At 43.0% G+C, this 25,633-nt stretch overlaps 2 protein-coding genes across 4 annotated transcripts in view; one reads left to right on the top strand and one right to left on the bottom strand.

Moving 5' to 3' along the window:
* The first annotated feature begins 1,445 nt into the window (after positions 1-1,445).
* tgif1 (TGFB-induced factor homeobox 1) lies at positions 1,446-6,252 on the top strand. The gene is made up of 3 exons (XM_053342623.1): positions 1,446-1,746; positions 3,636-3,865; positions 4,627-6,252. The coding sequence occupies exons 1-3, from the start codon at positions 1,731-1,733 to the stop codon at positions 5,287-5,289; spliced, it is 909 nt and encodes a 302-aa protein (XP_053198598.1). The 5' UTR covers positions 1,446-1,730; the 3' UTR covers positions 5,290-6,252.
* Positions 6,253-9,661: 3,409 nt separating this feature from the next.
* Positions 9,662-25,633, bottom strand: part of LOC128382424 (disks large-associated protein 1-like) — a 94,308-nt gene continuing 78,336 nt past the window's right edge. For 2 of the 3 annotated variants that reach the window (XM_053342410.1, XM_053342411.1), the window contains exons 7-12: positions 17,806-18,191; positions 17,647-17,726; positions 13,433-13,848; positions 12,091-12,182; positions 11,061-11,213; positions 9,662-10,517 (exon numbers count right to left, since the gene is read on the bottom strand). In XM_053342410.1, coding sequence (XP_053198385.1) covers positions 10,302-10,517; positions 11,061-11,213; positions 12,091-12,182; positions 13,433-13,848; positions 17,647-17,726; positions 17,806-18,191 — 1,343 coding nt within the window. In that variant the 3' untranslated portion in view covers positions 9,662-10,301. Of the gene's footprint in view, positions 10,518-10,599; positions 10,820-11,060; positions 11,214-12,090; positions 12,183-13,432; positions 13,849-17,646; positions 17,727-17,805; positions 18,192-25,633 lie in introns of those variants that run through there. The other variant, XM_053342412.1, reaches the window with a different exon arrangement.

Below are 25,633 nucleotides of genomic sequence, written 5' to 3'. Positions count from 1 at the left end.
CAGTCATTTTGAATGAGACAGACACAGATGTCCTCATGTGCTCTGCCAACAACCGTAAATACCTACCTAAAATAATCTGCAATAAAAATCTGTAAATAATCTCTTGTTGTTTTTGTTTTTGTTTTTTGTTTTCAGGTTTTGAGAAGAAATACGTTACCATTTGGTTTGTTGGACATTTCTGGTTGTGTTTTACAGTAGCTTATTATGGGGACCCCAGTATAGTCCTTGTATGTTATGTTGGTGCAATGCGGGTTAATATAACTATGAGCGTAATAAAATGTTGTCTAATTAATTGATTAATTTCCTTTTCATACAACAACAACATTGACAACAACAACAAAACTCTACCTTATGTTAAACCGAGAAACCTGGACCGCACAGCAGTTTAACCAGCAGAGGGAGCCCGAGGGCCTCATGTTTGACAAGTGACGTCAACATCACGTAAAATACCGCAGGTACACGCATGGAGGCGACATTTAGCTTCAGAGTGAGTCCTGACCGCCTGTGTGGAACAAATGCATGCAAAGAGACGATGCCACAGCAGCTGTCGCAAGGTTGTGCACCGCATACAAATGAAGGCATTGATCGTTTCCTTCACCGCACTGTTGTCTTTTGTAACCTGCACTGGTGCACTTACCTCGAACTGGTAGTACACTCGATAGACCAAATACACTCAATTATTACGTTTCCAAATTTCAGCAGGAAAATAAAGCAATAATATTTTTTGATTGCCATGATTTTAAAAAAAGAAGAGAGAATGACACGGTTACAACAGAATGGGGTATTATAGTGGCAGCATGGGAGTGAAAAGGCGCAGTAGTCAACACAGCAGCCACACACATAATATGGGTTCTCCTGTAGATAGTATGGTAATAAGATATGAATCTTAAAGAAGCATTTTAAGACTCCACCGTTAAACACAAATAAGCAAACAAAATATTACAGAGTAATTAATTAAATTAAATATGCATGATTTGCTCAACAGATTAAAGGGATACCAAAAGATATTTAAAAAAAACAAAGGTCGCGATACGGAAGATGATTTATCTTACAACTAAATACCACACAAATACACCTCGCTTTCCTATCAGAAAACAAAATAGCCTGTAGTGGGATTTTTCGTTTTGTTGAGCTGTTACCACGAGGTCCGCAGTCTGCCTACTGCCAGCCTGTTGTTGTTGTTGTTGTTGTCATTTAGACAACCCGCCAAAACACACGCCTTTCTGTGGGTCATAAGTGAAAATACACCATGCTAGTGTTTGTCTGTCTTTGTTAGGGGGTCTGCTGCAGTTAAAAGCTTTTTTTTAAAGTGAGACTGTATCCATGTCAGTGGAACAAGCCATGCTGATGTCAGAGATTTTTCCTCTGCCCTCCACGGTGGTGGGAGGATCTCTGTGCGTTGAGTCACGCAGCTGTCAAAGATAGCTGTCACCCAGTTTCTGGATCAAACACAGAGTCAATGAGAAAAGAGCTTTGAGCCGAAGGGACGCAAAGATCTCAGGTAACCCCCCACCACTACACACACACACCCCTCAAGTCTCCAAACGAGGACGACCAAGAAGATAAAGAAAATCCAAAAAGGAGAAAATAATTTTGATGAATAAGGATTTTCGGATATTCGGATACAAGCTGGGGATATCTGGAGAAAAGAAGAAAAACACAGCACTACAACAAGAAGACAATTTTCTTTTGCGCTTGACGAGGGACAAAGTGGACGTTTTTGGACGGAAATGAAGGCGAAAAAAGGTAAGCTTGGATGCTTTTGTGAAAAATTCGCATTTGTTTGTTAAGATAGACAGAGACAGCGCTCTGAACGATTAACAGAGCGGTTTCCCTCCTATGCAAACCATGCAGTCTATTGTTTCCTTTCCAGACATGACAGGGGGCTTTTTCTGCCATGTGCTGGCACCATGTCAAAAGTCGATATATAGGTTTAACCACAGTTTGTGATATTATTCATATGTTTAAGTCGAGTTTTGACTTTAAAAAAGCGCAGAGTTGTATCGCCATGTGTGTTGTTTGTCTTGCCACGGTTTAATTAGGCTAACTTTTGAAGCTCGTTTAAACCGTCAAAGCTGAAATAAGCGCTTCCCTTTAGCATGAGGAAAGGCTAATTTAAACGACGAACGCTACATTTGTGTCGAAGTTTGACAAAAGTGATGCCAGCCGACGAGTTAAAGTTTGGTCACTGTTGTGAGTTGAAGAGTCCCTGAAGTGTTAAATGTTTGCAAGTTTGAAAATAAATCGACAATTTGTATCTTTGTACTATTTAAAAGCTAAGGAAACACTTTGTGCTCCTTCTGCTTGTGATTGAATCCATATTTAGGCTAATGTTCATCCTGACCTCATTGTGGGAAGTTGCTGTTTGCCTTGTTACATTCATGGACCTCGTGGTGCATCGCGCACACACACAATAGAAACCCCCTTACAAGTTGTTTAAACTCACAAAACAAATGTCTTCATGGGCTTAAAATGTTATTTCTAGCCTTTCTGTTACACTGTGATATTTCGGAGGAAGTGTGGTTTATGGTGAAGTCAGTGTTTGCGAGTAGAAACTTTTGAATTGCATACAAAGAACCACGCAGCCCTGGATTCTTTTGTTTAGTCTGGAGACGCTGATTTGCAACAGGTCTCCCCTCCCCCTTTCCTTCTCTCCAGCCTACGTAATTACCTCATCCTGTTGGCCGCTCAGACTTGGGAACTTTCTCATTCGTTTCCCACTAGTTTACCGTCCGAGGAGAATGCATAGGTTTATGGATAAAATATCCCCAGCATCCCGTGTCTGCATTTTCTTAATGGCGCCCGCGCTGCCTGCATGTGTGACTGTTGGTGTTCAGGTGTAAACAGTAACCTAAACAATCAAATGAGCAACTACCAGTGTCTAATAAAAAGGTTCAGTGCTTCTCTTTACACACCATAAGAGTGCACATTCATTACTTGTGTTGAGTTGATCCTACAGTCCATGTAATTTCATGTTACAATTTTTCTAAAAAACAGACTAAAAATGTGATTAAAGCAGGCTTCACAAACAGTTTACAGGCAGGTTTATTTGTCCTGGCTCAGATTCTTCACATCTGAAATAATTCAGAGGCCAAAAATCCTGTTTGATCATGATTGACTTTGATTAGACATGCCTAAAACGCAAAAAAAAAAAGAAAGCAACCCTGTGATCTTTGCATGTGCATTGCTGCTGTTCTTCAAAACAAATCCTCCCTTTATAGAGTGATTGTGTGGTCAGCCCAGTGTACTTTACTTATCCAAGCATGCAAGGTGTGCTCAGTCTGTGCCATAGACCTGGCTTGTATTTGTCGAGGCAGGTTTTATAACTGACACAGCATCAGACCAGCCTTTGTGAAGTCCCCCTCCACCCCACCCCTCCCTCCCTGCCTCGCTCCCTCCCTCCCTCTTCCTTCTCCTCCTCACACCCTCCCTCGCTCCTTATATGAATCACATGGCTGAACTTGACAGCTTGCTTCTGACACATCAGCTGCCTCCCAGACAGCTTTCATTTGGTAAACGGCTGCGGCAAAGCGTCTGGGAGGCTGACACCAGGCTGGCCGTCATAAGAGAACACATCTTTCTCTTTGTCCTGTTCTCACACAGTCTTTTTCCTCACTTTGCGCTCATCTGCGTAGGTTTGATGATGCTGTCGGGAAGTGAGACGGATGACGAGGACAGCGTGGATGCCCCTCTGGATCTGTCGTCTAGTGCAGGGAGCAACGGAAAGAGGAAACGGCGGGGGAATCTGCCTAAGGAGTCAGTTCAAATCCTCAGGGACTGGTTGTATGAGCACCGTTACAATGCTTACCCTTCTGAACAGGAGAAAGCTCTTCTATCCAAGCAGACTCAACTCTCCACACTGCAGGTATGGACATAAGTACAACAGAGAAGATAAGATTACCTATGCCTTTGCTGCCTGTAAAGCCTTACAATGTAAACAGACCACTGTACAAGTCAAGAGGAAGCAAGTGTCAGCTTGACTGAGTCATTTCCTGTCAAAATCGCAAACAAAACATGACACATTAACAGTGTATTGAAGGTCATCCAAACTATCTTGATGTTGCAACATAAAAGTGCATGAGACAACGTGAGTAAACTCACTCCCTGTGTGCTGTGGGCTTGGCTGAGGCACTTGGACAGGAATTTCCCTCCCTCCAGCCCCTTTCCATCCCAGCTGTCTGGGAACAATGCAGAGTCATTTACATAGTTAGAGCTACAAGCCTCGCTGAGCCAGTTACGACTAGCCTGGAGGACTGAAGAAAAAAGAAGAGAGATGACCATGATTACTGCTATGACAAAGGAGATTACATTTTATTGAAAACTATTTTAAATACAGGATGAAGAATTCCAAAGTAGACTTTTTGTTGAGAGTTAATATTTAACTTCTTGCTCAGATGTGATCTCAATCTTTGGTGTAAATGTTAGAGTGGACTTCTGCAGTAATGGTGTGAAATCTCAGTGTATGCTAGCTAGGTGATATGTTTACCCTCTTGTTTGAGTCTCTATTGAAAACACAGGTGCAAACTGCACCTGGTGATAAGTGTACCAGCAGATTTTTTTTAATTGCATGGCAGAACATCAGTGAGCCATGTGATAATACTCACAGCATGTTGTTGTATTTTCCAGGTGTGCAACTGGTTCATTAATGCACGGCGACGACTTCTCCCGGAGATGCTGCGGAAAGATGGAAAAGACCCTAACCAGTTCACCATATCCAGGAAAGGTAGCAAGGCCGGCGACAGCTTCTCTGACAGCTCTCAGTCCCCAAAACACAGCAGCCCTGCAGCAGGTACAGAGGAGAGCTACGACAAACGTGTTCTCCACCCCTCCAGCTTTGAACCCACCATGCCCGTTGTCCTCAGGAAGGCAGTTTCACCCTCCATACCCTCTCCCACCTCTGCATCCCCCTCCCCGGGCCTCATGCCCACCCGCCCATCTGTCATCTGTCACACCACTGTCACCACAGCAATGCAGGGCAGCCCAACAGCCTCCCACCCCTCTGTTCCAGGAGTGAACTCTGACAGGGCAGCTGAGCTCTTGCAGTCAGCACAGGCACTGCTTAGGTGCCGGGATGAAGGGCCAGGCAGCCAGCCACTCCCCACCACTACCACCATCCTCAGCAGCACCGGCATGGAGGGCAACCTGAGTCCCCGCAGCGGGCTCTTCAACACCCCTCCCCCTACCCCTCCAGACCTCACACAGGACTTCAGCGGCTTCCAGCTCCTGGTGGACGTGGCCCTTAAACGGGCCGCCGAGATGGAGCTGCAAGCCAAACAGCTGGTCTCCTGAAGGAGAAAGTGACAGAAGAAAAAGAGGAGGGAATAGAGACTGACTTTGTGTCTCGACTATGGAACTCCTCTGAATTAACTGACTTGTCTGCACGCTACAGAGAACAAATCCACATGAAAGCCTGATCATTTCTATTTTTGGTATACCAATCAAATTGATGAGGATGATTTTTTTATTGAAAAAAACTGTATCGAGGTGCCTTGGCTGTAAGTTGTTTATTCATTTCATATACATGCGTATGTATCTACATGTGTATCTTATTTGCACACAGGGACCAAAAATGTTATCAGAGAAATGCTGCCTGTCTTATGTCTTTTCATTATACTGTATATCATTTTAGAGAATGGAGCAAGAGCTAGAATCAGCCCTCCTTCAGAGACCAATAAGACAGATTGGTCACATCTACAAACGTTTACTGTTAAACATTTCAGAGATCAGTTCATTATTGGTCTGCCTCGTTTGTTTGCACACTGAGGCAGAGGAAGGTAATCTCAGTGTCTTAAACATACTTTGCTCTTGGCATCTATGACAAACTTATTCACTACTGTAGTAAATGTTATGTGTTTTCATGAGTATAGTTTTGATTTTTGTAATTTACTTTTAGCTATTTTAAAAGAAAAAAAAACCTCTATGCTTTTTTTTAAACTCTTTTTTTCCCCCCACCAAGGGATATTTCAGATGACCAATGTAGCAGGTTCTTAGTCTGAGCCTTCATCCCATCACTCAGCGAAAACGACGGCCAGTGGACTGGAAAACTAAACACTACAGATGTCTTTTCTGCATTTGCTGTTTTACAACCTGACAAAGACAGCATTTTGAAATCACCAAAAAGCATTTTCATGTATAATAGGACCATGTGTATAGTTAAATGTGACACGATGCCCAATGATGTGATTTCTTTTCATACTGTGCAATGTTTGTGGCATATAGGGGTCACATGGGATTCAAATAAAGTTTTGTTTTTCTACATCTCAGAATTGATTATTTGGTATTTTTCCTTTTGCGGATCACCGATTTCTATCATGCATTTATACAGGCTGTAATCTTGTCAGTCAGAACTATGTGAAGATTTCTGACTAATCCCTGAAGGATAAAAACAGTGTATTGAGTCAGAATGTTCAGTAAACAAACTGAAGGTGTGAAAGAGGACAGAAATAGTGTAGCATTCATGTCTTTCCACAGGCTACTGTTAGGTATTCAAAGACATTCCTGTGTGTGAGAGGTTTACAACAGCTCCAGCCAATTAGCATAATCCTGCATAAATTAACGCGGGCAAACAGCAGACGTCAACAGTTTCTTGCCAACAGGGTTTTATGTGTGTCTGTGCTTCAATAGTCAATGTAAGGCATCTTACAACTGAGTATGATGGCTCCTTCAAGGCTGAGCAGACAGCTGTTCCCTTGTTGTCCTGCCACAATCCAAAAGTTTCTCTGTTGGCCTCGATAGGATATGTTGTCTACAATTGTAGAGAAGGCCTGCCTTTCATTTATTGCATGTTCTTTTCTGAAGCACAGTAACAATCTAGTTTGAAACTGATAAACAATGCACTGAGGTTGTTTGATAAATTGAAATTACATGTCTACATGTTCACTTATCGGCTATTTTACAGCCATAGTTAAGTCTATATAAACCTTATAAAATCTTCTATCTATAAAATACATTATAAAATGTGAAACATTGTGAGATTAAACAGCATACAAAATACTTTAATTAGTGTCTCCTCAACCAGCTAGAACAGTAAAATCCTACTTACACATTAATGTATCTGTTCTTACAAGGACATTGAGTACTCCTACCTCTGATACATTTAGCATATAATACTTTTTAAAACCTTAAAGTATCTCAATAATTCTTTTCAGTTAGGATAACAGGTTATCGAAATGGAAATGACCAATCATGATTTTTATTGCACCTAAAAGTCTGCCCCTGCTGGTCATCAACACATGCTGAATGCATTCACCTTTTGTCAGATGTTGCCTGTCAAAAGTGACAGCTCTTGTGGTGGATGTTGTGTCCAATCTGGGGGATGTAATGACCAATAAGGGTTTAAACAGACCTCCAGGCACCCAGCGGGCAGTTGTAGGCCACCATGGTGGGCCATCTGAAGGGCAGACTGACCGAAGACCAGGCCATACAAAGACAACACCCTCTTTCGCAACCCCCTCTTTCAACCCCCCCCCCCCCCCCACTCCCTGCACTCTGGCGACTGAGGTCAGCATGCCTCCCTCAGCATGACTGATGTGTGAATGACGAATCACCAGAAGCTTCATGTACAGGAGTGTCGAGGCTAAGCCAAGGCCAAAAGTTCTGTCTAATTATGGGGACCCGCCCCTGCGGAAGGGAAATGCCCTAAAAGCACACCATGCTGGCCTTGTAATCTGTTTAATTACATTCCAATTGAAAACACATGTGGAGAAGAAATGAACACAACAAAACTATGGCAATGATATTGATTTAATGCTGATAAGAGCTCATACACGTGCCATAACATCAACAGTGTAATAACAATTACAAAATGTATATCTGCTTAATATGTTATTTGATTGGGTTTTAGTTTACATTTACATAGGGAAACATTCATTTATGTACAAATATTTATTTAAATGTTTTTTTCTTAATATAACTACATCACAAGCTTTAGAATTACCAGGATTGCTGGAGTGTCTTTTTGAGTTTAGCATTTAACCACAACCCAACATTCTGGTTTCTAACTCCCTGCTATACCAGGAGTATTATATTGATATGTTAATATAATAAACATAAATAAGAAGTCAATAATTTGACAGACAATTTAATTCAAATACTAGTTCAAAGTAAAAAATACTAAAATGACCTTCATCTACATAAAATGGCATTAAGTTTGAGCTATTGTTACTTTTATGCATCCTTTCTAAAATTCATATTGACCAACTAAAGGAAATACAAATCATACTGTACGGTTACTTCATCACTTGAGGTCCTTCACAAACAAACTTCTTTCAATTAAAACGTCGGTAGCCGTTCAGTAGGGATGATTAGCAGGAATAGATCCTTACTAATAGCTATCCAATGGCACAAAACTTTGTCAGATCAATACAGAGATTTTGACTACTCAAATAAAGTCCTGCTATTCTGTTATCAAAACTATTATGTGACGGTAAACCGGTTTAGGATTGTCTCCACATTCAAGCAGCTGACAGAAATACCTTGTTACATTGAAGTAATTAGGGCAGAGATGTTCAATAGGAACATCATTCAAAAGATGCCGTGGATTCTATTTCCCTTAATTCAGATCATGGCCTATCCTGTTGACTAGGGTTATGTACAGTACAGACAAAGCCATGGGTCACATACAGTCACATGAAGTCAGTCACATTCTCTCCTGCTCTCAGTCTCTCTCACTCACACACACACACACACACACACACACACACACACATCTTCCCCTGAGACTGCTGTTGTGCTCGACTATCATTAGAAATTAAGGCTGATCACTGAAACAGAAAAGACAAAACGGTGCCTGTCATGCTGAAGAGCCAACATAAATAAAACATAAACACAGTATAAGGGCCTTGTTGTCAGTGCATAATCATAATCACAATGTCAATAAACAGTCATCGTTCTAATCAATAAATTAAACATGAATACAAAATATTAGAAATTTGATTTTTTTGTTTGACCTTCAAATAATTGCTTCATTTGGAGGCAGAGATAGTGCACACACAGTGAAGAGAAAATAGTCCCCTTTCAGTCCTGTAGTCTCAATACTGTCAATAAACCTTTCTTGTCTAAAAATGACATAATAAAATATAGTACAACTACCAGTATTGTACCAAATATCAGTATTTTAGCTTAGTCTGTGACACAGAAGAGTTTGAAACATGAGGAAGGATTAAACCTGTTAAAAAAAGACAAAAATATTGGTAACCTTGTGTCAGCATGCATGATATGTTGTAATATGTCCATTATACAAACATATTTGCTCAGCTTACAATGAGACAAGATGGGTGGTTTGTTTACAGTTTATTGATACCGCTACCTTAATCGTCAATGATTACTAGGACCCTTTAGACCTAGAAAAATAGGAAGCACTTTTGAAATGAGCATCTGAAGCCAAACACACACACACGCACATACACACACACACTCTTTCTCTCACACACAGATTAGGTTTGTGGCATTTAAGAACAGTGATTCTTTCAGTGAATTGCACTCTTTCTAGAGCTTCAAAATCTGCTCCTGGCGCAACAACCACTTTGCTTCACCTGAAGGAGCAAAATCTGACCTCTTGACCTTTCCTACAGGATCTGCCTCCTTCTGCTAGAAAGACCCACTTTCAGACAGAGGCCCAATTGAGTCTCTAACTGACACTTTGTCTGGTCTTTTTTAACCATTATATTATAATGTTTGACCTCATTATAAAAGCAAAAACGTTTAAGAGTTAGGTAATGAAAATTTAAAAAAAAAACAGCAATAACATCAGTGTAAATAAAGGTCAAATATGAGTCAATGGGTCTGGTCTCGTCTTTCCATTCGATTTTGTGTACTTGAACTGAGCTATTCAGATCAGATACATCTCCCATAAGCTTGTGTGTGTTTGCGTGTATATACATACACACACTACACATGCACATGCATGCTCCCTCCCTGTTTTCCCCTGATTTCTCTAATGGAAACACATTAATGTGAAGCATTGCCACTGTGCTACACCTGGCTTGCGTTGTGTAATATCAAGTCACTTAAAAAAAGGGATTTGTAAGATACTTCTTTGGGAGTTAGGGAGAGGAGGGAGTGCTACATCAAAGCTGGGAGAAGGAAATGAGGGGAGGGTAGATAAATAAATAAATAAATAAATAGTGTAAATGTACATTTCTTGTTCAAACAACTTCCATCGTGACTGACCCCACAGTGATCTGGAAAGTCCGCAAAAAATGTGAGTATGTTATATTAGCACCCTAGCCTTACCATTCAGTGCTATTTTGTGAATTGGACAGTGTATTGGGCATGTGTGTAGGTACATTTATTTGCGTGTCTCATAGTCTGGTCTGAGCCTCGGGGATATAGATCTCGATACTGTCTGCACTCTCTGTAGCAGAGCTCTGCCGAACCGATGCGGCACGTTTGGCAGCTAGCAGGCGTTTGCGAGCCTCCAGACGCTGGCGCTCAGAACTCTCCAGTGAGCGGTCCCTAGCCAAGGGAGGGTGGCCCTTCAGAGGCTTCTTTGGCACAGGAGGGGGCATCCTTCTCTCCTGGACAGGAATGACAAATAGGCTTAATGACAGACCACTGAGTCCACATGGTAAGCTGCAGTGAAACACAATAAGCAGCAACGCAACTGCACCAGTTTGTATAAAGGTTAGAAAGAGCGGTGTAGCTGTTGCCGGTATGTCAGCGCATGCAATTTTGAATGAGGTTATGGTTCACAGAGGCAGCCATTTGTGTGGGGTAAGAGAGCACGGTGGTGGCCGTTGCGTGAGGTAAAAGTGACCATTGGAGATGGACAGGCCCCAACGGTGCATGGCAGGTAGTGTAGCTTCTCAAAAGCAGCTCACTGTCGACAACAAGACAGAACAAAACACACAAATACAAGTGGTGATGTCAGGCAGGCAACATGACATTATGCAACACATATATGCATGCACCAACAAAGCTTAGCTGTGAATCTACAATCAAAAGTATGCAAATAACATGCAGGTTAGTAAAGCATTCCAAAACAAAATTCAGGTTAGATGAATTGGATCTTTTGAAAAATGAAGCTGAATAAATCTGATATTTGCCAAGTGTGTCTGCACCTGAATTTCTGGGGGGGTCAGAGGTTTCCAGTTGTTGGCTTTGAGTTGGTGGAGTTCATCAAACTTCAGGCTAATGTTCTCGATAGACAGCTGGAGCATGTCCCAGAAACCTGCGAGGTCCTGGGAGATGGGCCGCGGGTGTGCATTTGGGTTCTGATACACAAAAATTGCATACATACACACGTACACATGAACACACACATACAAAACACATCTTGTTTATATGCTTATCAGACATTTTTGTAAGATATTGCTGCTATATGATAATTCAGTGTAATGGCAGCTACACAGAATCATAGCTTATAAGTTAAATGTATTTTTGAGGCACAAGTTATTTGGAATTGCAAGTAATAACACTAACAGCAACGCATATTTCTTATAAATCAGGCGGCATTCAGCAAATATATGTGAGCATTAAGGTTGTCTAATGTTTAGCGGTGTCCAGCATATGTTTTTGACTTATTAATTACCTTTTGTTTTTAATCATATGTGCACTGTGTTGAAACTAAACAAATATTTTGTCAATCTGTCTGTTAAGTACTCATCTTTCATTTATTGTCAGTTATGTGGTCCACTGCTGCATGAACACTATAGAGAGTTTCCAATTCATAAATAAGTAATGTCTAGTTTAACTTTTAATTTAAACGCAGAATCTATCAGTTTTTAAATTGCATTATTAAAATAAAATGAGTGTATGATGCAGCACAGGTACTTATAATATTTTGACATGCAAATAGAAATACAATAACAATGAATATTTACACAAAAACCTTTTGGCTGTTTCAGTCAGAAATGTGTATGATGGTTTCAGCATCTAAAAATCCCTGTTCATCACACCCTGGTTTTCACACAACAAGTTCTATTTTTTGTATGTGTAAGACAGTAAGGGTGTGCAGATGCACAGTCTCTACACTAGATGCATAGTAAATGAGCGCTGGCATGGCCTGTGAGGATGATTTGTGCAGGATGATGTCAGTGTTGGGGGGTGGGTAGGGGTGGGAGAGCATGCAGAGGATGAAGTGACACATACCAGATTCTCCTCACACAGCTCCCGGAACTGCTGGAACTTCTGGGACATCAGCAGCTGGGCACTCCCCACTGCACTGCGGATCTTCCCCAGGACTGCAGAAAAACACAGACGTACATACATGCACACGCGCAAACACACACACACACACACGTACACAATACACAATGCAATTACTCACAGCACCGCATACTGCAGGCATGTTGCACCGCTAACAGAGAGAATGCATTAGCAATGCAACAGAGGAGAGAAGTATGAGCTAGGATCCTCTTTTATCTTTGCCTCTCAGGGACAGAAATCATTCAGGGACATAAAATAATTTCTGAAATTCACTGATATTCCAAATAAAACCCAACACGAACACACAATTGAAAATGTATATTTGAACACAGTATTAAATACATTTATGTTGTTGTCATGTATAAAAATGAACTAAAAAAATTAGAGCATGGTTCTTAGAATGCATTTGTCAACTGTGATATGCCTTTGTACTTCCCTCACAATGGCATGATATGTTAGATAAACAAGGTTATGCTTCAAAACCCCACTCCACTGGTCAGGGCTATTGACTCACATATCCCTACGGAGAGGAACTGTCAATGAACACATTTCTCGACATGAATAAATGGGACCAGAAACTGAGAGGGGGAGTAATGAATCTGCACTACAGACGCAAATCTTCGACCCCCTTCAGGATACGTGAGTACATGTGTGAGTGTGTGCGCATGGTAGCGTGGGATCTGGGAAAACATAACCTTGAGACAGCCTCCCTGTTCTGCACGTTCTGTGAGAGAATCTCTTGCCTGAAACCATAACAGCACACTAGCTGCATAAGCAATGACATTTTCAGTAAGCACTGAAATCAGCTGCACAGTAAGGGCAGACAGCGCCTACTGCCAAAGGCTTGTTTGCTCAGTCTGGTATGTGCATGTGAGTGTATCTGCCTAACACATTTAGATGGGTGTATACAGACATGCACTGCTGTGCGTGTATGTGTGTTACGTCAAGATAAAATAGTTGCTTCGAAGCAGCACTGAGAGAAATCCCCTCACTGAGCGTTTGTGTGAGGGATCATTATAGTGTGTTTAGAGGACAGATGTTCTGACTGAGGCCAGCAGCGGCCTATTGATAAGTATGCACGGTATGTCTGCGGAGGCCAGAGAGCCTGAGACAGGAACAAGCAGCTATTGTGGTCCAATGCCATGAATACCATGAAGGGAGAGAAAAGAAGAGGAGAAGAGAGGAGAAACTAAAACTTGAGAGAAAGAGGACAAGAAGTAAATTTAACATTAGTGTTCAGCAGACTATCTTGTCTCTATGGCATGTAAACAATGACTCAACTTACTCTCCTCAGGCAGCTCATTCTCCATCTCATCCTTCTCCATCTGTCTACACCAGCCCTCCATACGTTCCGTCTCAGCCTGCAGCAACTTGAGGAACCAACGTCCGTCACGGGGGCACACTGAGCGGCCGACAGCCTCCAAAGCGTCCGCTGCTGGCTCGGCCACGCTGTCCATCCAGGGATCTGGAGGGGGCAGGATAGATGGGTCGAACCCCACCTCCCCGTAGTCATCTGCGGTGCATGCGTGGTAGTGGTTCCCCGAGCCCTGGATGCTGACAGTGGAAGTAGCAGCATCACGGGAGTGCTGGCGTGGCATGGTGGCACAGTGTCGTGGCGGCAGCTCTGGGCCGATTGTGGGGTCATCAAGGTCAGCCTGCACAGCGGTGGTCACGCTGTTGGAACGGGTCATTCTGCGGTAACTGGGAGAGATGGTGAAATTAAGATTAGGCGAAGAACAAAAAGGTATTGTTCATTTTCCTCTTGTTATAGATCAGATTTTATTTAGTGATTAATTACACACTTACTGTGTATAGTAATACCACATCAGTGTCCCCTTTTAGCAGTAATTGTGATAATACTGTTTACACACGGTTCTTGGAGGTGCTCCCAGTATGAAAAATTTAAATGATCACAACAATATCATCACCGATAGTGATGAATAGCTTTTGTACTGCGGAACGTATTGTGTGTGTGTGTGTGTGTGTGTGTGTGTGTGCGCGTGTGTGTGTGTGTGTGTGCATGTGTGTTTTGTCACCTGGTTCATTCAGAAGCAACAGACTGTGTCACACAACAAACCTTGCTTTGGGGCCGATGCCCATACACAATTAGTACAAGCACACCAACACACTCGCACACACACACACACACACACACACACACACCTGGGAACCTTCTCTACAGCTGGGTGTGCCATGTCGTATTTGGCTCAGAGACTTTGTGCCGCTGTCAGGCAGCCTTTGCCAAGTCCCTCCACATAATGTGCAACAGCACACACACACACGCACACACACACACACACACACACACACACACACACACACACACACACTTATGTGTAAAGATTAAATCAACCCACACACACACACACATTTGGCTATGTTCTACAGAGAAGCTCACCACCCCAGTAATGAATGGGACGCCAGAGGGACATGGGTATTAAGGGGGAAACTGGCCAGCTAACGGCACAGTGATTGGACAAGCCAGAAGTCTAATGACTGCCCGATAACAACTCAAAGCATCTTTTATTTAATGCTTAGAAAAATGCACTAGAGCACTGCTCACTGAGCCAATTAGAAAAACAAGTGAGACCACTTTGATTTAAGAGCCCACAAGGACAGGAGTTCCATAGATACAAACAAAGAGCAAATAAAAAAAGAATAAAATACATTTCAACTTTATACGTACAGATTGTCCTCATGTAAACTTTAGAAATCATGCCCTATATTACTATTTCCATGTCTGAGCTTACATATTTGATACCTCCGTTATCATAGACTGCAAACTAGTCACAACTTTGCAGAACCAGAATATAAGTTGTATGGCCAGCCTGTTAGTTTAATTCTGATATGAACATGCCCACCATCCTCTCCCAGAGGAACCTCAGCTTGACCTGCCCTCGACATGACACACACAAATGTTCACAGCTCCATCATGTCCGCCTCGGCCCATCTTCGGATGTACACTCCTCCTCGAAGCTTCCCATTCATCTCTACCTCCCCTTTTTCTCATTCATCTCTCCTCTTCCCTGAACACAGAGAAACAGAGTGAGCAGGAGAAAGGGAGTGGCTTCGGCGAGATCAAACAGAGCGCGAATGTGCTTTATGTGTATGCGCCAGCAGCCTGTAAGTGTTTGAGTGAGTGTGAAGAGCAGTTAAAGAGTAACTCCTCCGAGCAGGTGTTCAGTTCTAATGACCTCAGCCTGCTTTCTATCAGCCTGCTAACAACTTCCTGCAGGGGCAGAGACGGGCAAGGCCAAACACAGCCCAGACAGAGTGAGAGAGAGAGACAGACAGACAGCCAGACATATCAATAGACAGACGGTAAAAGAACAAGGAAGGACATTAACAGAGAAATGAGGAAGGTATGCAGGGAGAAAAAAAGAGCAAGAGTAAAAACGCAGAAATTCCACGTTCTTATTAGATTCATGTGGTGAACACGACGAAACGACTGTTGTAAATCACAACAGAGGTAGAACCTTGCATACCATATGCTGCCGCCTTCAGAAGGCCTCTTTAGCTCTAGGTTTCTTGTTTTAAGTCTTCTTTTTTTGTCTCGTGGTTTAAACCACAGACATGAGGAAATACTGAGGCGTCCATAAAGAAAAACAGCCTGGTGTCTTATTTGAATATAGAAAAGAACAAGTAGAAAAAGGTGTGTAGTGACAAGAATAGCCATGCTATTGTGCACTAAAAATGGACATCTCCAAGTTGCATTTGCACCTGAGGCTTTTCCTTGTTTGTTTTTCTTGTGCCAGTAATGACAGGCCTTCAGCCAGTTAGGACAAAAACAAAAAGTCAGGGAGGTCTAGCTGTCCCTTAAGTTGGTTTTCAAGATGGTTGTGCATATGTCACTAGGTTTATGTGCAATTCTTCACTTCCCCTGTGACTGCAAAACCACCTGGTTGATCACCAACCACAAATCCTAAACTCGCAAAACCCTAAAAGTCCATCAATTAAAATGTCAAATTCTTTTTTCATCTGTATAATAGAATTTAAATGTATTGATTGTTGCTTCACCTGAAAATTTAAACCTGATCCTTACAGTTTTCTAAATTGTTTAAGTGCACTATCATAAAGTAAATGAGAATAATTTAATTTAAACACTTTAAAAGCTGACACACTGGGCCAATAAACATGAATAAAAATCTGTTTCATCTCACAACATTTCAGTGTAGAAAGAAGTCTGTGTAGAGACCGGCATGTTGTTTGTTGTTTTCGTCTCTTTAACAGCTCTCTTCCTGTACCAAATAATTTGTGATACTTCCACTCCCTCTCACTTAATCATAGTTCAAACAGCTAGGTGAGGTTATGACCTGCGACTGCTGCACTTAAAGACACAGACTCTCTCACACACGCAGCCAAAAATAAGGGTTCGAGCACTGGAGCTACACCGTAGGAGTTTGGCACTGTCACTGTCTGGGAATCTAATGTAGGGGGCAACATGCCCAGACCTCCCAGGTACAAACACACAAACACACGGACCAACACACACAGATGCATGCCAACAGGTAAATAACCAAACACGCACCAGCAAAAACACACCCCCACCTACTCCAAACATTAACCAGAGAAATGCACAGGCTGCAGTGCTGCGTAACATCCAAGCCTCGGCAAACTAGAAAGTGTCTAGATGAGTTAATATTTGGCTTGGCAACTCAGGGAACACAGAGCTCGGTCAGTCAGCTGAGACCTCCTCTTTCAGAAAGTCCCACACATTCCCTGACACTGTAAAAGTGTGTCTGTTTTGAAGTCTTGGACTCAGCCCTCACTGTGACCTTTGATTAAAATGGTGATGTCTCTTTGAATTCTTGAAGCATGCCTTGGCTACAGCATGAAAAAAAAAACAGTGGCTAAAGTTGTCAACTTCCTTCACCAAACAGAAAGTCACTGTTTTGGGAGCTTGAGTGAAAGCAGACATTGCAGACAAAGCAGTCATAAATGCCTGTGTGTCCCGCCAGAGGCCTTGATAAGCCTGGTGAGTCAGTGAGCTAATGAAACAGCATGCACACTAGGCTGCTTCTCCTCAAACTGGGAACATGTTACAGACCAAGAGGCTGTATCTGACAGCACAGCAGTCTCTCAGTACTCGCAGAACTAAACAAACTCAATAAAACTCCCTCCCCTTCTCTCACTCTCCCTCCCACACATACACAAACACACAACCTCAAAGTAGCCTGAATCACAATGACTGGAGCAACAGATGGCTGTCAACTCACCCCCTCCACCTTCCCAGCTCCCTGCACCACATCCTCTGGCCCAGCTGTCACTTTGGGCCCCTGGCTGAGGGGGCTCTGACGCCAACCTCCCCTGAACTGGGGACAGCTGCTGTGGGTAAGCCAGTGCAGGGGGGCGAAAGCTTGTACTGCACATAACAAACCTCTCTCTGTTTTCATAAGTCCTCTTCCTGTTCATTCTATCTCTCCCACATCCCTCCCATCAGACTTATCCAGTTTCACTTGTGCAACCGCTTGCTCTTTCTTTCTTTGTCTCTGTACTTACCATCGTTCATCCTCCACCTGAATTCCGATCGACTGGAATTTGGACTGCTCCTCTGTCGGCCCTCCTTCCTCTGGGTCCACCTAAGAGGAGGAGAGAAACTCTCAAACTGCATGTCCAAGTTTCATTTTACAACTTCAACAGGAGGACTCATTCACAAACCTGGATCCCTATGGAGAGGCACTTGCGGAGCGCTTCCCTCTGCGCTTTGCTGTCGGCGGAGACGTGCGCAACGGCGGAAGTGGTGGCAGTGGCAGTGATGGTGATGGTGCTGTTGGTAACGTGCTGACTGGCAGGACCGTGCACCTGAGCATTAGCTGCCTCTATGGCTGCTGTCAGGGCTTTCATGCTGTCAATGCTCTCCGTGGAGTTGGACAGGCCTGGCTGGGAGCTGATACCCGTCCGTGGGCCAGAGCCCCCGTCCATGTAAGCATCCTGGGCAGACTCAGTGCTGCTCTGTGCCGTGATGGATATGAAGGGTTTGGATGGAGTGGTCCGTGGTGGGACTGGTGGTGGCGTTTTCTTGTAAGTGGTGATGCATGATGACACTACAGTAAGGAAACAGGGTAAGAGATATTGCAAATAGTCACAAAACAAATGTATACAACATCAAAAAACAAAAACGTTTTAAGTCAAAGATGATAAGTTAAAAATGTAAAGGCCTATTCTATGAATTTTAAACATACTCATTTCAAAGTGTACTACCCAGCATGTGAAAACAATTGTATAATGTCTCCTGTGGCTCTGGAGAGAGCATTGTCAAATGTGACAACCCAGATGACATCATCAGGGTATGTCGGCAGGGGCTTGAGACTTAAAGAGGATTTTTTTGGCACCTGGTGATCAGTTATACACGAATAGGCCGATAGCAAACAAGGGGAGACAAAGACAGGCATGTCTTTCAACAAAGGCACAGTAACCTTTTGGCTAACATGGCATAAAAGACTTAAAGTTTTTAACAGAATGGCTATGTTACAAACTGAACGTTATAGAGGTGCTATACTAAATTACTGGGGCACCTATTTAATGTTCCTTGCAATTTCCTGGCAAATTGTGTTGACACAGCAACAAATAATTACAATACAGCAAAGAAAATCTATATATGAATAAGATAAGTTAAAAAAAATAACAACCACAATCACAGCACTACAATGTAAATAGTAGAAATTCATAGGTAAACATTTGTGAGTAAGTTAAAGAGTGTTAAAGTACAACAATAAAGATATGGATATAATGCAAAAAACACATAAATAATAGGAAAAATATCAAAGATAAACTAATCCACAGCCTGAGAGTAAAATGATTTTGGTGACAGCTGACACCCTGACAGTTTACCCAGAGGTCTTAGGTCTCTGTGTTGGAGTCAAAATGGACAGTAGATTAGGGCCAACTTTAACAAATCAGAGCCTCGTCTGGTAATAGGATTAGTATGTCAGCCACTTGACCCACTGATCTAGATGGTTAAGCCCTCTGTGCACTTACTGTACACATCCACAACAATTTCATAGTGCCAAATATAGCTCTGCATGCTTGTGTGCCTGTATGTTGTTTGCACACATAATTTGAATGATATTGTAGAGGACAGCAAGAGAGCTTGGTGAACTCTCACAGCTTTATATTAAATCCAAGCAAATAGATATTAAAAAAAGCATCATAGAATTCAGCTCTCTCTCTCTTTTTTGTCTGTCTCAGCCTCTCAGGTTACAGCTACAGGACAATGGAGCCTCTCACACACACTGTTAGTCAGAAGCCTGCACAGAAACATGCCAACAGACAAAAAGCAGCCTGTCTAAAAAAAGACAAAACAGCCACCTCCTAACTACATTATGCCTTGGAATCTCCTTCCTGGCCTGGTGCTATCATCAGAACTAGGTCGCTGTCTCCGCTCTGCCGCAAAACTAGGACAGCAGGTTTCCTGGATCCCTTTAATCCCTACAAAAGACAAACATCCTACTGTGGCGAGATCACTGCTCTGTGTGCGGCAGACAACTGTTGCCAACCACACCCAGCACGAGCAGCCATGTCTAAAACTATTACAGCGCAATGTTGTTTGCCTTTGTGTCTTGTCATCTCACTGACAGCTCTGGAGAGGCCTTTACATATTGGAGTTGAACAGAGGGCTGACTTCATCTACTTGGTTTGTCAGAGTCATCCACCGCCCTCCTCCCGCCTTCCTACCTCCCTCCTGCCCCAGTAGACGTGATTGGATGATCCCAGACAAGATTTAAGTTAAGTTTTGACAAGCTGGAAAGTCCTTGGACGGGATGAATGCTGTGTTGAGATGAGATCACAGTTGTTTAAAAGAGTCTTTGATGTTGGTGTAACAAACCACAAGAAAGAGGAGAGAAAATGACTAACTGTATGTACTTGTACAGCTAAATGTCATATATATATATTTCTTCTGAGAGATACTGTATATGTAAGAATTACTGCCAAAGCCATTTCAGGCAGAAAAGTCTGAGCATGCCACGATATGCAACACTGTCTCGACTTTTCACAGATGTCTAGGGAATATGATCGACATCCAGGGCTAATCTTTGGAAAGGTCAACGAGTACAGACCCACAAGAGAACAAAAACCGCACACTGAACACACATATGCACTCACACAGAGGGAGAGGGCGAGGTCCTGCCCCTATCAGCCGTGGAGGTTCAAAGGATAGAATGTCAGCCCCTTTCAGAGCTTCTATCCCCTGAAGTCATCTAAAAGTCACACATGTGTGTGTAAGAGAGTCTGTGCATGTTGGATGACTGTATGTATGTGTATGTGCGTGCTTCCTCCAGGCCCAGAGAAGGGTTAAAGAACAGAGAGTTTTCATCCGCTCAATAAAACACTGCATGAAACGGGAGACGACGCACTGTGTCCCACCTAGCTGTCACTGTGAGAGCCAGACACACTGGAGAATGACAGGGGTTTTGAATGCCGAGACAGGTTAAGTAAACACACTCAAGAGCTGGAACATGCCCACGCATACATGTATGCGCACACAGGCCTGCAGACATGCACACGCAGGCATGGAGGCTCACAAATAACATTGACACAACCCAGCTTAACGTTTCAACCTCTCCACATCAATGGAGACCACAGACTTCCTGTCACTGATATATTCTCCATCCATCAGAGACTGTTGTCAACAATGACCCCAGCCCATGACAGCCACCAAGATGTGTCATCAAAAGTATTAACCATGTCAGAAAAACCTTTCATTCCAAAATAAATAAATCTTCTAATTTACGTCTGCCTGACAGTGGTGAGGGGATAGTAGCTGAATGAAACAATTATCTCGACAGGACAGGAGCAAAGTTTCCAGTTTCCACAGAATTGATAAGAGTGTAGTTTGATCCGCTTGCAGCCCTGAAAGCAGTAGACAGCTACGTTGCTCTGGACCTCCCACACACACAGACAGTCAAGGACAGAGTGAAGTAGGAATGCGACTCAGGATTCCATCAGACCCTTTAAAAGGAATGTGGGAAAGCTCTTCACCAATCGCAGACAGACACTGCCGAGCACAAAAAAAGTCTCTCTGTCACCTCATAATATCAAGTTAATGGAGCTTTGATCACAAAGCAAGAGAGATACCATTCCCAAATTTCCTCACTTAATGAAAATGGGGTTGTGGAATTTCATCTCACAGAGGAAGGTGCAGCCTGCTGCGAGCATTGTCATCCCAAAGAAGAGTTTGTGAATGACAAAACTCTAGTGGCTCTTTGCCAAATCCCTTCCGACAAATGCTTCAAAAGTCCCATGCCGACAAGTTGGTGTGAATAGCAGTTCTTCTTGGCAGAGCACTCCCCCCCCCAGCCCTTGGCTTGATAATATCAAAGAAAGCCCTCTCTCCTCCCCTGAGACAAAGCAAGGTCTCCATTCATTTCCCCAGCTTCTAGAACAAAAACAGACTTGCTAACCACCCCTTTTTTGGCTCTGCTGATCACTGTGTCCCATTTGTGTGTCTGCAGAGGTGTATGTTGTTTCCTTTATTTAATCACCATGTTCATGTTACTGGACAGATTGAAGTCAGGCAGCTGCCTTGTAATCTCCAATCTGTGTATCTGTGTGATAGGCCACTTCAAAGAGCAGACGGTTTGGTTTAAGAGGCTAGCTAACAGGAACGGGCTCCCCCACGCGGGGGCCAAGGGCAAATCCACCACCATCCAAACAAATACAAAGACCAGGAAAGGGGGCGGGTAGTATGGGGGAACATTGACAGCTGAGCCCAGCTGCACTGTGTTTGGGGATGAGGGTCTGCCAGAGGGGAGAGGGCAGAGAATAGTGAACAGAGAAGAAGAGCTGAACAAGACTGGGGAGGAGGAGGGACGAGGGTAAATCAGAGTTACTGCCCAGCTCCGTCTGCTTGCTCTCTGTCCATTTGTCCGTCTTTCTCCCTCTCTTTCTCTCTGTCACACAGACACGCACAGAGAACCAGCTGGAGTCTTTTGTGATAGCGTCACCATGGTGACACATAGCAACATGAAGTTTGCCGGGAGGCTTGGCGTTTTACCAGCAGCGAGCAGAGGGGAGCTTCTGTTGGCCATTTGTTTACCTTGACAGGGTACACTGCAGCTGCAGTGACACTCACCTGAACACCAGCCGAGCAAACACAGCAGGAATAATGGATCACAGCTAACATAACTTAAAATTCACATAAACACCAGGATATGAAAATAGAGAGATTGTGTTGCAAATGGACATTTAATAATGTTTCTAGCCCTGAAGCGTCAGCTTTGTGTACTGAATACTGAACTCTACCAACCAGTTTGTCCTGGATCTGTGTCAAAAAGGCTTGTCACCGGGTTTCTGGGACACTGTCAGTAGATGACAATAATCTAAATGGTTCACACCGTGTGACTTTACACTACTGTTGTGAACAACAATGCATCAATACATGACACGTCTTAATGACAATCAACATGGCCACCAATAAGCTATTATAAGTTACAGTACACATTTTTTTTAAAGAATTACAAAAAGCTTGAGTTTCAAATATGTGAATATGCTAACATAAGCTAAGATACCAGGTTTACTACTCATCACTTATCACAGATAATCATCACATACTGTAGAGACACAACAAACTCTGTACACAATGCATACAATAGTCCTTTAAAAAGATCTCTATAAGTCTTCTGAGTCACCCAAAAAAGTCTCCCAGAGGCTCCCATGTCAGTCTCTCAGCCACAAGGGGTCAGAGGTCACTGGAGAGGGTTTCTGCTCTCCAGATGCCTGAACTCTCTCAGACACAATAGCTCACTGTGTATGAGGGGAAGGTGGCAGTCTGTGAGTGGCTTTTAGAGGAGTATATTTAGCATGTGTGAGTGTCGGGAGTTTTGAGCGCAAGTGGTATCAGAGTTGTAAACATCCTGCACTAACTACTTTAATCTACTATAAATCAATACTTCTTTTTTCTTAATTTAAACCAAAGTGTGCATATCAGCACAAAACATTTGTTAAATTTGCCTCTAGTGTGCTCAGACCAACAGTGCTATCACCAAACTGGTGTGCTCAGTGAGCCCCCTTTTGACAGAAACCCGTGTCAACAGTGGGTTACTGCTCTTGCAGGCTTATGTCTCCTGAAACACTAGATAAGAGAGTGTTTACAACTGTCAGCCACTGCTAAATCTGGCAGGCAGCTGCTCCCTGTTAGGCAATAGATTCACTTCACTTAACCCACTTTCCTGTTGTTCCAAGTTCAAATAGAGAGCCTGGTTACCTGCATTCCTTTTTTATAGCCAAACGCAGCCCTGTCACTCAATGACAGACAGGGAGAGACATGCTGAGGGTTTAAAAACCAATGAGGGTGGAGAAATAAAAATCAAAAGTTTATTTTCGAAACACTGTACATTCAAAACATTTTCACTTCAAGTTCTAGCTAGTGTTATCAAGCCCTCATTTACTTTTAATGCTTTACTAAGCCATATCATTTGTCAACATTTTGCAGACTCATACTGTATTTATCAGTTGGAACAATATTTTAGAAATAACCCTGTAGGGTAAAAAGTAACATCAGTCCTGAAATATGCAGCTGATTGTTTTATATCCACCTAAAATCCCCAAATAACTAACATTTACTATAACAACTGTCAACATCAACACTGTAAATACTAGTTAGATGACATTTGTTTCCAGCTTGTCAGGTATAATCATAGAGGTTTTGGTATAAATATGTTATTCTAAAAGTTCCAACCTGTATTGTACTGAACCATTTGGGCTAATCACATGGAGATTTTTCTTACATGAAGGGGGTTTCTCATTAGACCTGCCCTATGACGGCTTCAGGCCATTTCCATTGTTCTCCACAGCTCCTTGGCAAGGGCTTTACCCTGGCTAGTGCACAACCACATGAAGAGACACATCAGTCTTTTGTTTCTGTCCAAAAGACCTGCCTGCAGGGGGTTGAAAGAGCACAGTCACTCAATATAAAGGTAAGAAGGAGAAGATTGGAGGAGAGATAAAGAAAGAATAACAGAAGTGAGAAAAAGGAGGCGAGAAAGGGGGATAGGGCAGAGGATAAGTTTGCCGTGCCATTTCCTTCAGTTCCTGTACATTCCAGCTGCTTTGTGGGGCATAAACCTGAGCATTAGCTCTAACGCTAAAGCTAACACGCCCACACATCTCACGCATGCTTTCACTGCACTCATTTCCCACAGCATTGCTCATGGACTGACTGAGACTTTAAGAGTAGACTGGCTCTCTGTGAGGAGTGACAAATCGCATGTGCTGGCAATGACAGCATGGCAGCTGTAACAAGTCCTAGCAGAATCAAGTAGCTGAAGGAAATCGGTTAGTCATTCAGTAAAACTGGATTCGTGATTGAGTGATGACTAGGCTCATATAAATCTAAAGAACATGTAACTTTTTCAAATCAGGCACACAATGGTAAATACAGAGTGAAAGAAAATAAGTGGACAGAGTCTAGATGGTGGCATTTGGTGTTGCTAAGTGGATAATACAGGCCACTTAGGCCAGTGTCCGCTAAACTAAAAATACCCACAACAACACAGCAATGTTGCCACCACACTGTCTCCAAGTTCCCAGATAAAACATGACAGACTGTCCAGAAGAACTAAAAGTCTGTGAGCACAGGAAAACATGACCACAAGGCTGGGGAGTAATCGACACTGGGACAAAATAGCAAACTCTCAGTCAGATAGACAAAAGACAAGAGACTGACACACAGACACACAAGAATCAGCCTAACTGAGAGGGCTGAAACACAATGCCGATGTCATGTCATTACATGAGGGATCACTGCTTGCTGCAGCTGCTATTTACATATAAATGCAGCAGAATGTGGTCAAAAGTTCACTTCTTCTTTCACCTTAGAAAAAAAAGGCACGGTTTGAATACTGCAAACAATCTGGTGATTAACTCCAACAGGCAAAAAGTCATAACTTGATTCATAAAACAAGTGGGCACGAAAAGTAACAGGAACGCTGGCTGGCAGTTTTTTTTTACAAGCATTTACTTTTACAGGAATGCCATGAAACATCAGCGTCGTGTGTTGTTTCACAGTCCTGGGGTTTTTCCTCGCATTCCTTCCCCCTTTCCCCTGTTTGACGTTCTTTGTCCTGACCACTTGCACATGGAAGGGAAAGGAGACACTGGTGGCTTAATCCACTGCCAGAGGCATGCTAAAGCCATCTGGGCCCACAACCAAACGTCAGGCTCACTATGTCTCCTATAGGAGAGGCTAACAGTGCAGGCGGGGGAGGACCAAGAGACAGAAACGGAAAGTTATGTGAGAGAAAGAGGAAAATGAGAGAAAGAAGAGGGGGAGACAGAAAGGTAGGAGGCACACGAGGGGCTAAGGGGAGATTTGGAACAACAACCAGGCTACACTGACGCATACTGTCTTTTGTGGTTTCCAGTCCTGACCCTCTGACCCTATACATCCTGTTGAAGGGGTGGAGCGAAAGACGAGATGGTAGCTATAGGCACTGGGCTACATGTGTGTGCAACTGGGTGTGCATCCATAGTAGTGTGCAATGCAGAC

This window comes from Scomber japonicus, chromosome 21 (assembly GCF_027409825.1).
Source record: "Scomber japonicus isolate fScoJap1 chromosome 21, fScoJap1.pri, whole genome shotgun sequence".
Classification (NCBI taxonomy): domain Eukaryota; kingdom Metazoa; phylum Chordata; class Actinopteri; order Scombriformes; family Scombridae; genus Scomber; species Scomber japonicus.
Note: the sequence above shows the minus strand (reverse complement) of the source record. Positions and strands in the feature narration are given on the sequence as shown.

What these genes read in the sequence shown, in the direction of transcription:
- tgif1 (XM_053342623.1), top strand. An exon ending in CTCAACTCTCCACACTGCAG is followed by an intron (nt 3,866 to 4,626) that starts GTATGGACATAA and finishes TGTATTTTCCAG; the next exon opens with GTGTGCAACTGGTTCATTAA.